At 39.5% G+C, this 13,559-nt stretch overlaps 1 protein-coding gene across 1 annotated transcript in view; it reads right to left on the reverse strand.

The window, feature by feature from the left end:
• cdh19 (cadherin 19, type 2) overlaps positions 1-1,578 on the reverse strand; it is a 29,376-nt gene extending 27,798 nt beyond the window's left edge. Inside the window, exons 1-2 of the mRNA XM_037694066.1 lie at positions 1,333-1,578; positions 911-1,205 (exon numbers count right to left, since the gene is read on the reverse strand). Of these exons, the coding sequence (XP_037549994.1) occupies positions 911-1,205; positions 1,333-1,578 (541 nt within the window). The remainder of the gene's footprint in view (positions 1-910; positions 1,206-1,332) is intronic.
• Positions 1,579-13,559: the final 11,981 nt, after the last annotated feature.

Below are 13,559 nucleotides of genomic sequence, written 5' to 3' on the forward strand. Positions count from 1 at the left end.
ACATACATACATACATACATACATACATACATACATACATACATACAGTACATTATCTTTACCCGCTTCTTCCTCTTCTGGTCACAGGAATCACTGGTGCTCATATCCAGCAATCACTGTGCGAGAGGTGCGGGACACCCTGGACAGGTCTCCTGTCCATCACAGGGACACATGGAGATAAACGAGACAAACAACCATATTTTCTCTCACTTTCACTTAGAGACAATTTAGAGTTACCAGTTAACCTAATGTGCATGTTTTGGGTCTGTGTGAGGAAACCAAAGTACCTGGAAAAAACTCATGTGTGCACGGAGAGAACATGCAAACTCCACCCAGAAATATCAGGTCAGCCCAGTCCTGGGCTGGGATTTGAATCAGTGACCTGCTCAATGAGTGGCAACAGCTCTACCAACTGTGCCATTGTGCCGCAATTAAGCATGACTTCTGTTTAGGTCCAGTATAGAACACATTACAAATGTTTTCCTCAAATTAAAAACAGTTTATGTCTTTTTCAGAATGTTGGTTCTGGGGTAAGATGCACATTAACTAGTTGTTTAATCCAGTCATCCATAATTTATTTAAATACTTTACTATGCAGGGTTATGGGACGCTGGTGCCTATTTCCAGTGCCATTGGGCAAGACTCAGGCAGCAACCTAGGCAGGTTTTTCAATCACAGGGTCACAGGGAATCAAATGAGACAAACAACCTAGGGACAAGTTACAGTGACAATGGACATTGGTATGTTATTACCAGTAGTTTGTGTAAAGTCTTAAGGTTGATCTATCTTAAGTGAATAAATGTATTTTAAAGCACAGTTTTTGTCTTTATATTTCTTTGGTCACAAATCACTTTGAGCTACATTCAGTCCATGTATTGTCAACATTCTGACATATTGCTTTTAAACATACCAATAGGACTCATCTCAGGGATGCTGGACACATAAGGCTCGTTCTGGAACCGAGGCATGTTGTCGTTGATGTCCTGCACTTTAATTATAAACTCTGACTGGGGCTCCTCAGGCTCATTGGTCCTTCTGTTGATAGCCTGTGCTTGAAGGACATAGAAAGCCTTTTCTTCACGGTCCAACTTCTTCAGTGTTCGGATCTCACCAGTATACTCATCCATTTCAAACAGATCTTCAGCACCTTCTCCTGATAAAATGTACTTGATGTTAAACTCTCCTCGGTCAGAGTCAGATTTGAGCTACAGAAAGAGACGGAAGGAAAAAGGGTTTAAATATGTTTTTTTCTCACATGTAACTAGAAAACCTATATTTTCTAAAGAAAACATCATGTCAAGGACATGGCTGACATTCAATGTGAAGCTTTACCTGGCCGATAATACGAGAAGTTGGATCTTCCTCAGGGACAAACAGCTCTTTCCAGATCCAACCTCTCTTCAGGCGATGAGGCAAAAAAGTAGTCCTCTGGGCCAATCGCTGGCCATGCAGATCCTGTGGATCTCTTATGATGCTTAGCAATCCAGCAGGAATCATCGAAAAATACATCACCACAACAAAAACACTCAGGTGGCTAATTTTTATCGTCCATGTGTGCATTTTCTTTACACTTTCCATGGTCAGTGGATCTTTATCAGGTGTCCCCAATCCAGTGTTGCTAATTCTTTATTTACCAGCAGAGTAATCAGGATTCTGGCAGAGCTGCATCCATTCTTGTCCAGATTTTAATTGTTTGCACGTTCATAGCTCTGAAACAAAAGTTAAGTTTAATTAAAATTTTATTGAATTACTTCAAATTGTGTACAGAGACTAAAACATCAAATTTGAATTTTGAGTTGGTGCATTTTACACTAAAGACAACTACAGGTGCAATAATGTTTTCCTTTCTTGTTACAGAAATAACTTACAATTTTATTTAAGTTCTGTATGCAGAATAAAAAGTTAATAAACTCACTAAACTTTTAAGGCATTTGATTACATATTTACAAATTGCAGTTTAAATTATTTCATACATGGGGGGTGACCGAGATGGTGTAGAGGTAGGGCAGACCAGAAAGCCACAGGCTCAACTCCCTGCCATGCCCACATGTTGTGGTGTCCTTGAGCAAGACACCTAATCACTAATTGCTCCCTGGGAGCTTACATGGCTGCTCACTGCTTCACCTGGGTGTTTCTCACATGTGATGGGTTAAATGCAGAGAACTAATTTCATAATTGTATGGGAACATACAATGATAACACTTTAAGTCATCTTTTCAGCTTAAATTCAATAAAAACAAAAATAAAAAAAACTTTATTAATCCCAAAAGGAAATTATTTGTTGTTGTAACTCATTTTCCTCGTTTCATTAAGAGATGTTATAGATACTGATGGCTGTAGACAGGAAGGATCTCTTGTAAAGGTCCATCCCACAGTGGATCCTAAGAAAATGGCTGCAGATGCCATCCGATCTGTCCACCCAGACTCGGCTGGCCTCTCGGTTCCCCCACGCTGTAGGACCGCCTGAATGCCGGCCAGAACTCCTCCCAGAGCGATGGCCACTCCTCCCAGCAGTCTGCCGAGATCCTCGTCGCTGCGGACAGCCAGCTGTTTGTGCCCAGGGACGATCCTGTCCATCTGCTGTCATGAGCCCTGTTTCCTGCTAGTTCCAGGATCTCAGTGGTCAGGAACTCGAGCACAGCTGGCAGGTAGACGAGAATGCATCCACAGAACATCCTTTCAACTCATTTGATATTTGGGGCTGTCGTTGAAATATTATTTGAGCTTTTGAGATGTTAATCAGCTGCTGTTGGTTGTAGAAAACTGCCTTGTTGCCATGGTTACGCATCATAACAAATGTCCAAAACTAAAAAAGTTTCAGTGAAAATACTTCCAGCTGCACAACATCTGATACCAGAGGAAACAATCATCCTGAAAATGTGACTTACATCCAGAAAAAGAGGAATTAAAGTTTCCAAAAGCAAAATCTCAGAATGAAAGTAACAGAGCTGCTCCAACATGCAGCCACCTTGAGCGGCGCAATTCTAGTATAGTATAGTGATAAATTATAAACGATAAATGATAATGATAAAATTTCTAAATTTAACAAACTATTAAATATATTTGTAGAAAGCAATAAATTAACAATATATTTTTAAAGATGAATACAATGAATAATGTGTAGAAATTAACACATTTTTCCATGGGTTTGACTTCGTTCTGCTCAGGTCAACCTGGTTCTGGTTTAGATCTTTCCATGGGGTGACTCTGCCCACTTCTAGCTCAGTTCTTTGGACCTACTTGGCTGAGGTTCAAGGTGAGCTGCAGTAAGTTGATGATTTCACCTCAGCAAACTGCAGTCCATTGATTAGCCAGGGAATGATGCCACTGGATGAGTCATGGCAGTCACAACTTCAAAGCTGACTTGCTTTTCTTTTATTTTCTTTTATGTGTTATATAATAAACCTTGTAAGCCTTCTCTGGCTTATTAATAACTTTTGCACGACTAATCATAGATTAAGCATTAAGTATACAATGACGTTGATGTCCTCCATTGTTGAGTGTCACTAAAAAATGACTTAAGTCGGAGTCAGAGTCAGAGTTTCTTTATTGTCATTCGCACCTCATGTGGTACATGTGGTGGAGCGAAGTTATGTACACAAGGTCCCAGTTACATCCAACAATAAAATGTATAAGAAAAACAGTAATAACATCTAAGATATGAACTAAGAAAATCATCAACTAAATATACACTAAGCACTCATAACATAAAACATTGAACATCAGCACAAACATGAACATGAGCCTGTGAGCAGATGTGCACGCATGAACACATCAACATTGAAACAGATCAGCAGCAACATGAAACAGATCAGCAGCAACATGATATGGTTTTTCACAGTGATTATTCTAGTTAGAGATTCATGAGTCTAACAGCCTCAGGGTAGAAGATGTTCCTCAGTCTAGTGGTTCTACACTTAATGCTCCTTAACCTCCTTCCTGAGGGGAGTGGGGCAAAAAGTGTGTGTGCTGGGTGAGTGGGGTCCTTCATGATGCAGGTGGCCCTCTTCCTGCATCTGGAGGTGTAGATGTCTGTGATGGTGGGGAGACTGACTCCAACAGTCTTCTGTGCAGCCTTCACCACTCTCTGCAAAGCTTTTCTTTCTGCAGCTGTGCAGCCTCTATGCCACACGTTGATGCTGGAGCGCAGGATGTTCTCCACTGCACACCTGTAGAAGGAGGTGAGGACTGAGCTTCCCAGACCAGCTCGCCTCAGCCGTCTGAGGAAGTAGAGTCTCTGATGAGCTTTCTTGATCAGGCTGGTGGTGTTGTTGCTCCAGCTGAGGTTGTCATTCATGTGTACACCCAAGTACTTGTAGCTGGAGACCACTTCCACTGCAGATCCTCTTATGTTCAGGGGGGTGTAGATGTGTTTGTTCCTTCTGAAGTCCACAATCATCTCCTTTGTCTTCTTCACATTGATGTGAAAGTTATTCTCTTTGCACCAGCTCTCCAGGTGTTCCACCTCTTGCCTGTAGCTGGACTCATCATTGTTTGTGATGCATCCCACCACCGCTGTATCATCCAAACTTTACAATAAGACAGCCTGGATGGGTAGCTGCACAATCATACGTGAGCAGAGTAAACAGGAGGGGGCTCAACACACATCCCTGAGGAGAGCCAGTGCTTAGGGTTATGGTGGAGGAGGAGAAGTTGTGGATCCTCACTAACTGTGGTCTGTTTGTTAAAAAGTTTAGTACCCAGTTGCAAATGGAGGGGCTTAGTCCTAGTGTGGATAGTTTGTCCATCAGGGTTTGGGGGATCATGGTGTTGAAGGCGGATGTGAAGTCCACAAAGAGCATACGGACGTAAGAGTTTTTCTGCTCCAGGTGGTTGAGCGCAGTGTGGACCACAGAGGAGATGGCATCCTCTGTTGATCAATTCTCACGGTATGCATACTGATGAGGGTCCTCGTTGATGTTGATGGTTGTTTTGATGTGAGTCATGACCAGTTTTTCGAAGCATTTAGCGACTATCGGGGTGAGGGCCACTGGCCGATAGTCATTCAGACCAGTCACTGTAGAGCTTTTTGGGACTGGGATGATGGTGGCAGTCTTCAGGCAGGTGAGAACTGTCTCCAGGGTAAGTGAGGTGTTAAAGATGTCTGCCAGCACCTCGCAGAGCTGATCAGCACATTCCTTCAACACTTTTCCGGGGATGTTGTCTGGGCCAGTTGCCTTGTGCGGATTAATCCTCCTGAAGGTACTCCTTACTTCTGCTGAGGTCATGCTGAGATGCTCTTCATCCGGTGGTGAGGTGAGTCTGGTGCTGGGTGGTCTGTTCGGGTCTTCAAAGCGTGCATAGAACTTGTTGAGGGCATCAGGCAGAGATGGGTCTTTGGGGCATTGTTCGCTCCTTCTTTTATAATCTGTTATGCACTTAATGCCCCTCCACATGCTCCGAGGGTCTTGTGTGATGAATTGACCCTCGATCCTCTTTGCATATGCGCCCTTGGCCCTCTTAATACCAGCAACCAGCTCTGCTCTTGTCCTACTCAGCTCCTCTGAGTTTCCAGACCTGAAGGCAGTGTTCCTGGCTTCCAGCAGGGTACGCACCTCTGCATTCAGCCAAGGTTTTCTGTTTGGGTAGCTTTTAACATTTCTGATAGTGGAGACGGTGTCAGTACATGTACTAATGTAACCCAGAACTGAGGATGTGTATTGGTCAAGATCAAGCGAACCTCCATTTTCACCAGCTTCTCTGAAAACCTGCCAGTCTGTTAGGTCAAAACAATCTATCAGTATGGGGCCACTGTCCTGGATCCAGCCTTTAACTTTCTTTTGTACCGGTCTGGAGCGTCTCAGCGGGGGCATGTAAGCAGGAGCCAGGAAGATTGAGATGTGGTCTGACAGTCCTAGGTGGGGGTTCGGCTTTGTATGCATCTTTTACGTTCGTGTAAACACGGTCCAGCGTGTGGTCTCCATGTGTTGGAATCGCCACATGTTGATAAAAGAGTGAGTGTCGAGTAAGAGGAGTGTCGAGCAGCCGTTCTATCCATTCAATCTTTATTTATACACTTTAATCTCATTGAAACACGATCCTGCCTCTATGATGATCCTGCCTAAATCCAAGCGGCACTCAGTTGTCTGAAAAATCACAGAATATGTGTAGATTCAAACTAGAACTAGGTGAAATGTGCTGCACTATCTAAAACCAGCTACAGTATAATAAGGTACATTTGAAAACAGCTGTTTTAAAACTTTTAAACATATTCACATGCCGTATTTTCTTCAAAATTCAATAAAATGCAAATTGAAAAAAATGTAAGCTTGAAGAAAAAGCAATATGTTAAGCTAAACCTGACGTAAATTAAAGATTTATTGGTAGGCTGTAATGCACAAAAACAAGTTGGACTCAGAAATGCAAACACAACATACAGTCCCTGGGACTTCTTTCAGTTAAATCAAGCTCACAGCAACATGAATGTGCAAGATATAAATAAAGAAAACTCAATACAAACTGATTTATACACAAAAGTTTTGAGCTTTCCTTTTTGTGTACGGGCAGCTGCAAACAGTGCCCTGTTTTTATTTTGACAAAGCCCGGCATTGTGTTCTGCAGGAGATGGGGGGGATGTGGAGCCAGAACACCATTCCTTAAGGATGACACTGCACTCTGTAGCTGACTAATGAAGACTTCTAATTAGATCAATCTCTCCCCAGACATGGAAAACAGAGACACGAACCGCTGACAAACTATGAGTCAAATCGATGCACCAATTATAATGTGCAGCAAGATCAGGGTCAAGAGTGTGAGGACAATGAAAGTCAGGACAAACAACACATCTGGTAGGCATGTGCATATACAATGAGATCTAAGAGTTGGTAATGCTTTTTATTGTTCTAATTGTATAAAATATATATTTTCTATTTATTTTCTACTAACAAAACGATAAAAATACTGTATATGCTTACATCCATTTTTTTCTATTAAAGAAGACCTTTGTAAAATTGTGAGTGGTGATGGTTTTAGTATATGGTATGATACCATTTCACCTTAGGCCAAAGATCAATGAGAACATTTGTAATTATCAGACTTACAAATTAATATAGCCCCAAACAAATAGTGAGGAATGACCAGAAATAATGGACTGTAATGGGCTGTACGCATAGCGCCTTTATATCAGATCAAGACACTCAAAGTGCTTTAAAACACAAGCTATGCCCTCATTACCCCATTCATGCAGCACTCTACTAAATGTCTACAAAGCTAATTGAACAAATCATTCTAAAGAGAGTAATCAGTGCTTTTTCACATTCATACACCAATGGGACACACATTGGAGGCAATGAGGTGTTCAGTGTCTTGCCCAGGGACACTCCGGCATGTGACTGCTGGTGGAATCGAACCCCCAACACTTGCATTGGAGGACGACTGATCTAACCACTCAGCCACAATGCCTGGCAGAGGGCCCCTATTTAAGAAATGTAAAACTCGTGAGGGGATTTCATTCATCTGAATAGAAGTTGGTGTCATGGAAACTGAGGAGGCCATGCTTGAATCTTTTAGTTGTAATAATGCTGTAGTAAAAGCTGTGGCCCAAAGGTTGATGATGCTTGTCTTGGCAGCAACCAAAAGCTCATTGGTGGACACCGGAGGTGAGACGACAGATCAGCAGAAGACAGAAGTCTTTAGGACTTGGCTGTTCCAAGAGTCTCCTGACATACAAGCAGGTGTGAAACAATGAGTGGCCGATAGAACCACTGATTTAATGAATTCAAATGCTAATATTTGGCTGTGGGAGAAATTTGGATAGAGCGTTGAAGCAAATTTTTGGCTGTCATTTTTGAAGACTCAAATGCAGGCACAAAGGAGGCAGTAATAATTTAACTGAAAGTAAACAATTACAAAGAAAATGGAAAATAAAAAAAATCATGGCCATTTACAGAGAATGACAAAGAACTGAGAAAACCCATGGAGTACCGTATTTTGCTGGGAGAGTGACTATTGAAAGACAAAAGGTGTAGATAGTAAATTAGAAAAAGTTGAATGTGGAGTGAAAATCAATGTTCACTGACATGTAAGTGCTAAAATATATATAAAAAAATACAATATATATTACAGTAATTGGGAATTGACTTAAAACACAAAACTACAGCAAAGTTCACAAAGCCGTGACACAAATAATATGTGGAAAATGTGGACGTGGCAATGTTCTAATGCATTAAATTATTCGTTGGTGGTTGAGTGTCATAACTATTTCTGACATACTAAATGCTAAGGAGTTTGGAGGGCTAATTAATTTTACTGGGACACTGACCATCTGCTTAATTTTGTACCAACACTGTCAGAGCTTGTCTTGCACCTGTGATTATTGGCATATTAATAATAAATTATCCATTTTTTTCTCCTTTTTTGTCTCTTAGTTACTGTTATATGTTTCAGAGACTCTACATGTCAGAAATTTAGATTTGTAAATGTGTGTTTCTATAGAGAAATGGTGAGCTGTGACCACTCTTGCAACCCTGACAACAACATCCTTGTTGAAAATTAGAAAAGCATCCAAATGCACAGTTCCTTTAACAGTTGATGGGAACCAAAACTGATAATCACCCGCCACTACAGCAGTGATTTGATGCCTGTTGAAAGCATAGTGAACACTTTAATAATGTACTTATAGGCTAGTTGTTAATAGGTGTTTTGACTATGAAAGAGGCTATATAAAATCAGTACAAAATACCCCTCAAATAATATAAAGTTTTCTAGTAAAATAGCCAGTTAAATACTGTCTGAGCACTTGTGCTTGTCTAGAAATTACAACAGCAATGATTATTAATCCATCTTAAATAGGTTTTTGGCACTGCAACATAAACACACAACATACAGTACAAAGTTCAGCAGTCAATACTTTCATCTAGAGTACATCACAGCAGGATAACTGTGTAATTTTTCAGTATTCTGCAGTAAGTTGTCAACACAGTTAGAGTAACTGCAGTATTATTACTCTTAACATTTCATAATGTTCATATTTAATCTTGTAAGAGTAAATTAGCTGTCAAGTTTAATTTGTGACGAGCTTGTAAAATCAATTACCGATCCAGAATTTACTTCTTAAATTAAATTTTGATAGAGAACAGGAATATTGGTTTGTCCCTATGCACGTCTTTACAGGCCATATTCATATCTCTGAGAACTGTAGAGTGACACTCCAATTAGTGGCCAGTGAATCGTGAGCTGCTGTTGCCTTTCATAGGACTGCCAGGCATGTGCCCACACTGAATGCCTTCAGCCAAACCCTAGACAACAGCCCTCAATGATGTTACTCCGAGCAACGGCCAACATGCCATGGAATTTGCCTCAAAATCCTTCTGGGGATATCGGCTTTTAGTGTGAGGCTGAAATTTTGCACAGGTCAACAGATGTTTAGTTGTCAACTTAACAAGATGGTACCTTTCTTGGATGAGTGATGAAATTGTATTTAAGTAAAGGAAATGCAGACAAAAAAGACATCTCAGCAAAAGGTCTGTAAATAGGGAATGTGTTTGCTGCAAGGAAATGTGTATCTGTGACAGCTAGTTTGATAGTATTTAATAATGACAGTGGTTCTGCCAAACTTTTATTTTAAAAAGGACCAAATATATATGTTGGATAAAATCACTTTCCTCCGTAAAAATGCTCAGAAAAATGGAGAAACTGAAAATATAAAGATAATTTTTTCCTCCATGTTGAATGTAACTTTCAAAAGGAATTCTCGTTGTACGTGACATGCAGTACATGTAGAGTGGCTTGTGCTTGACAGCCATTCATTATCTCTAATAGGCCTTCCCCCATTCCTAGCCATCCTCGTGTAGCCAATATGTACAGAGCCCTGCTCTACCACATGACAGAATGACAATGAGCTACAGTCTCACAATGTTAGGCACTAGATGCGCTAAGACCGTCCCATCATTTTTCGTCTTGTCTTCAAGCTAATATGCAGTTTTTTGTAGAGATGGGTCCAGGATGTTATTAAAAGGCGTCTAATGTGCTAACAAATGTTGAAGCTCTGTAATAATGAAAAAAAAAATAAGCTCCCTTTGACAGACATGATACATCAATATTAATCTACAGAGTTGACAAAGTATATATTTGTACTTTAATAGTGATGATAATAATCTAAAGATATATAATTCAGATAAGTTGTAGTGTTGATCTGTGGAAACTTGAACATTTATTATCCATCTACACGTACATACATACATTCATTCAAATATTTGGATGAATGTATTCATTGTTGGATAGAATTGTACCATTAATCCATGATCTTTACCCGCTTCTGCCTTTTCGGGTTGTGTGGTGGTGCCCATATCCAGCAGTCACTGTGTGACAGGTAGGGTACACCCTGGACAGGTCTCCAGTCCATTACAGAGCCAGATAGAGACACATGAGACAAACATTCACTCGCTCACTCCATAGGTGTTGAATCAATGTGAAGGGGACGTGCCCCCTCACATTAAAAAAAATAAATTGTTTGAACCCCATCCCCATCACACACACACACACACACATTTAACATGAAAGTTCACCCAGCGCTGTTTTTGTTTCTTTCTGAACAAATCCATTCCACTTGATTAAAAGATTACTCAGACCACTAAAAGTCCACTCCATGTTTTCCTAGTTACCTACAACAACTCACCACACTGCATGCAGTGTTTCGCTGAAGTCACTAGGCTTGGCAGGGTGCTCTTCTCTTTGGGATTTTTTGTTGCCAGAGCAGGGGGAGGAGGGGAAACTCCTCTGTGTTGCGCTGTTGTGTGAGAGATGCGGAGCGCTACGTTTGTGGCATCTTAGCTAGCGCATCTGTAACAACCCGTTAAAATACACCAGAATGCAGGAAATGGCATCAAATTTATTCTAAATTTTCTGGGGGAGTCGTAACTATATTTATCTAAGAAGCCAACAGATTGCTTTGAGCTTTCACTTCATCGCAGTCTCCCATCCTAAGCAAGCCCAGAGACAACAGCGGAAAGGAAAAACTCGCTCATAAGGAAGAAACCTCCAGCAGAACCAGGCACAGGACAAGTGGCCATCTACTTCTAGACTTTTTAACAACAAAACACTTCGATGTAACTCATGTTGATCAGTCTTATTGGCCAACAACAATCTTGACACGTATCCTGATGCATGTTCAGTAATCCAGGTAGAAATCCAGGTAACCTGTCCAGAGGACCTGACTAAACTTTGTTGGAATTTTAAGAGGATTTTTCCACATTCATTAGAGACAAAACTGTACCTGGAAAAAACCCATGCATGCATGGATAAAACATACTAATTTCACACAGAATGGTCCGCCGACCGAGATTGCAGGCAACATTCTTGCTGAGAGGTGACAGCTCTTTCAACTGAGCCACCGTGCTTTACGATCCCTTTTCAAACTGCTTCAGATAAAAGATAATACTGAAATAAAGGTATAATAAAGTGTACTTCTGACCAGAGGACAAGCTAACTGCTAATACAAAACAACTCAGATCACCAAAAAACAAACTTAAAGACGTTTAATCAAACAATATTTTATAAATCTTTACACTACTGTCAATTTATCACAACCTACTTTGACAAAAGTATTATGATATTCCAGCAGGTAGTACAACAAACTGCACCGGAAGTGCTACAGCTAGCTACTGCTGCAGCTATTTGCCCTGGCAAATAACCACATATTCTAAGTAAATTACTAAGTGCTTATTAAATTAATATTAGCTTGTCAGAACTAATCTGTTTGTCCAAACTGTGTTATTCAAAAAGCTGTCTACAGCAGGTAAGATATTAACTGTTCACAACCGTTTCACATAAACCTATTGGAACATAGTTGATCTGTTTTTAAATCACAAAAAAATGGAAGTGTACAAACATGACAATAAACCTAAATATAGATTCTGACTTGCTACTTAATTTTAGCGATTAAAATGTTGAATGAAACTGCATCTGCCAAGCATCACTTCTTAAAGACCATGCTTGTAAGGCATCACTTCTTAAAGACCATGCTTGTAAGACAAAATGTTCTTAATTGGCCATATGGGAGTCTTTTAGGGAACTTGTCGTTTACTGTTCAGCTTCGTAAAACAATAAATCTGACACGCTGTCATGCAGCTTGTTTCCTAATTCAGGGCCTGAAATGAGTCGAGGCTGAGCCAGAACAACAGAATGTCAAGCCATTGTGTACTTGTTTGCAAATAATTTGTTTGATGTTATTAAGAACACATGAGGTAATCATTTCTGCTTCACAAAACGTTACAATTTTCTCCTGAGATTAATAGGCATTAGCACCACATCCTATTATTTTTCTCGGTTTTGTGTCAAGAAAAACGATGCGTGACTGTCGTAATGTTATTACTGACAAACGAGGATCAGATGAGTTCATACTGATACTTCGTAAAAAAAGATGAAAGACTTGGAAATAATTTTTTTTGTGGGGATCAAATCGTTCAAACACCAACTAAAATTGTGCACAGGCAGTGTAAGAACTGATTAGAACAACAAAAAAAAAAAACTAACATTTTAAATCCTTTAAAAAATTTTTGTTTCAGTTCCATCTATGTTTTTAAGCTGAGGATAAGTTAGCTGAGAGTACTTGTTTTTTAAAGGGGAATAGTTTGAGTCTCCAGCTTTACAGTACTGTATATAATCTTCATTTACATGCTCAATATCACTCTAACTTACATTTTATTTTATTTATTTAACTGTATTTGAATTTAGATAAATTATTTTCTTCCTTGACTTTTTTTTTTTTTTTTACTAACAGTAAAGTGCAAACGTTTTAAGCCATCCTTCATTTTTTCATACTTTGCTGCCAAGAAGTCACACTTTCTTGTAACCTTTTAAAGTGGTCCTGATCAATAGCTCTTGGGATTTTTTAATGATTTTCTAGTTTTATTCTCTGGCCTATGATTTTCTTTATACTATTTTTCAATCCAGTGCCTGACAGCTTTTCAAAAAAAAATTTATTTAGTAGTTAAACCACAAAACTCTGACCTATGAAGGGTTCAGACATAAAACATGCTACTAAATTCAAGGGATAGACCAGAGTTGTATGTAAACAGAATATCTTTCGTACGTGTTACCGTTGCATTAAAAATATCTGACTGAACTTATTGACTTTGAACATGGTTATTATTAGTTTACTTGTGATGTAATATATATATATATATATATAAATATATATGTATATATATATATATATATATATATATATATATATATATATATGTGCGTATGTATGGATGGATATATTTAGGTTTTTTTTTGTTTTGTTTTACTGTTTTTTGTTTTACAACACTTTGGACGGCTGCTATTTTGTATTTTAAGTGCTTTAGAAATAAATTGGTATGGTATGGTAAAACACACCAACTCTTGAAGTGAGTGATCCCCCAGTTCACAATACAACACAAGATAACCCAAGCTCAAACTAGCAAACTCTTTACAGACGGATGGGCGGATGACCTGGCTGTCAGACAGACAGACAGATATTTTAATGTAACAGTTACAGGTACAAAATATTTTCTGATTAGACACAACTCTGGTCCATCCCTTGATAGGCAGACAGACAGACAGACAGACAGACAGACAGACAGACAGACAGACAG

Source organism: Nematolebias whitei, chromosome 20 (genome assembly GCF_014905685.2).
Source record: "Nematolebias whitei isolate Nwh7 chromosome 20, NemWhi1, whole genome shotgun sequence".
Taxonomy (NCBI): domain Eukaryota; kingdom Metazoa; phylum Chordata; class Actinopteri; order Cyprinodontiformes; family Rivulidae; genus Nematolebias; species Nematolebias whitei.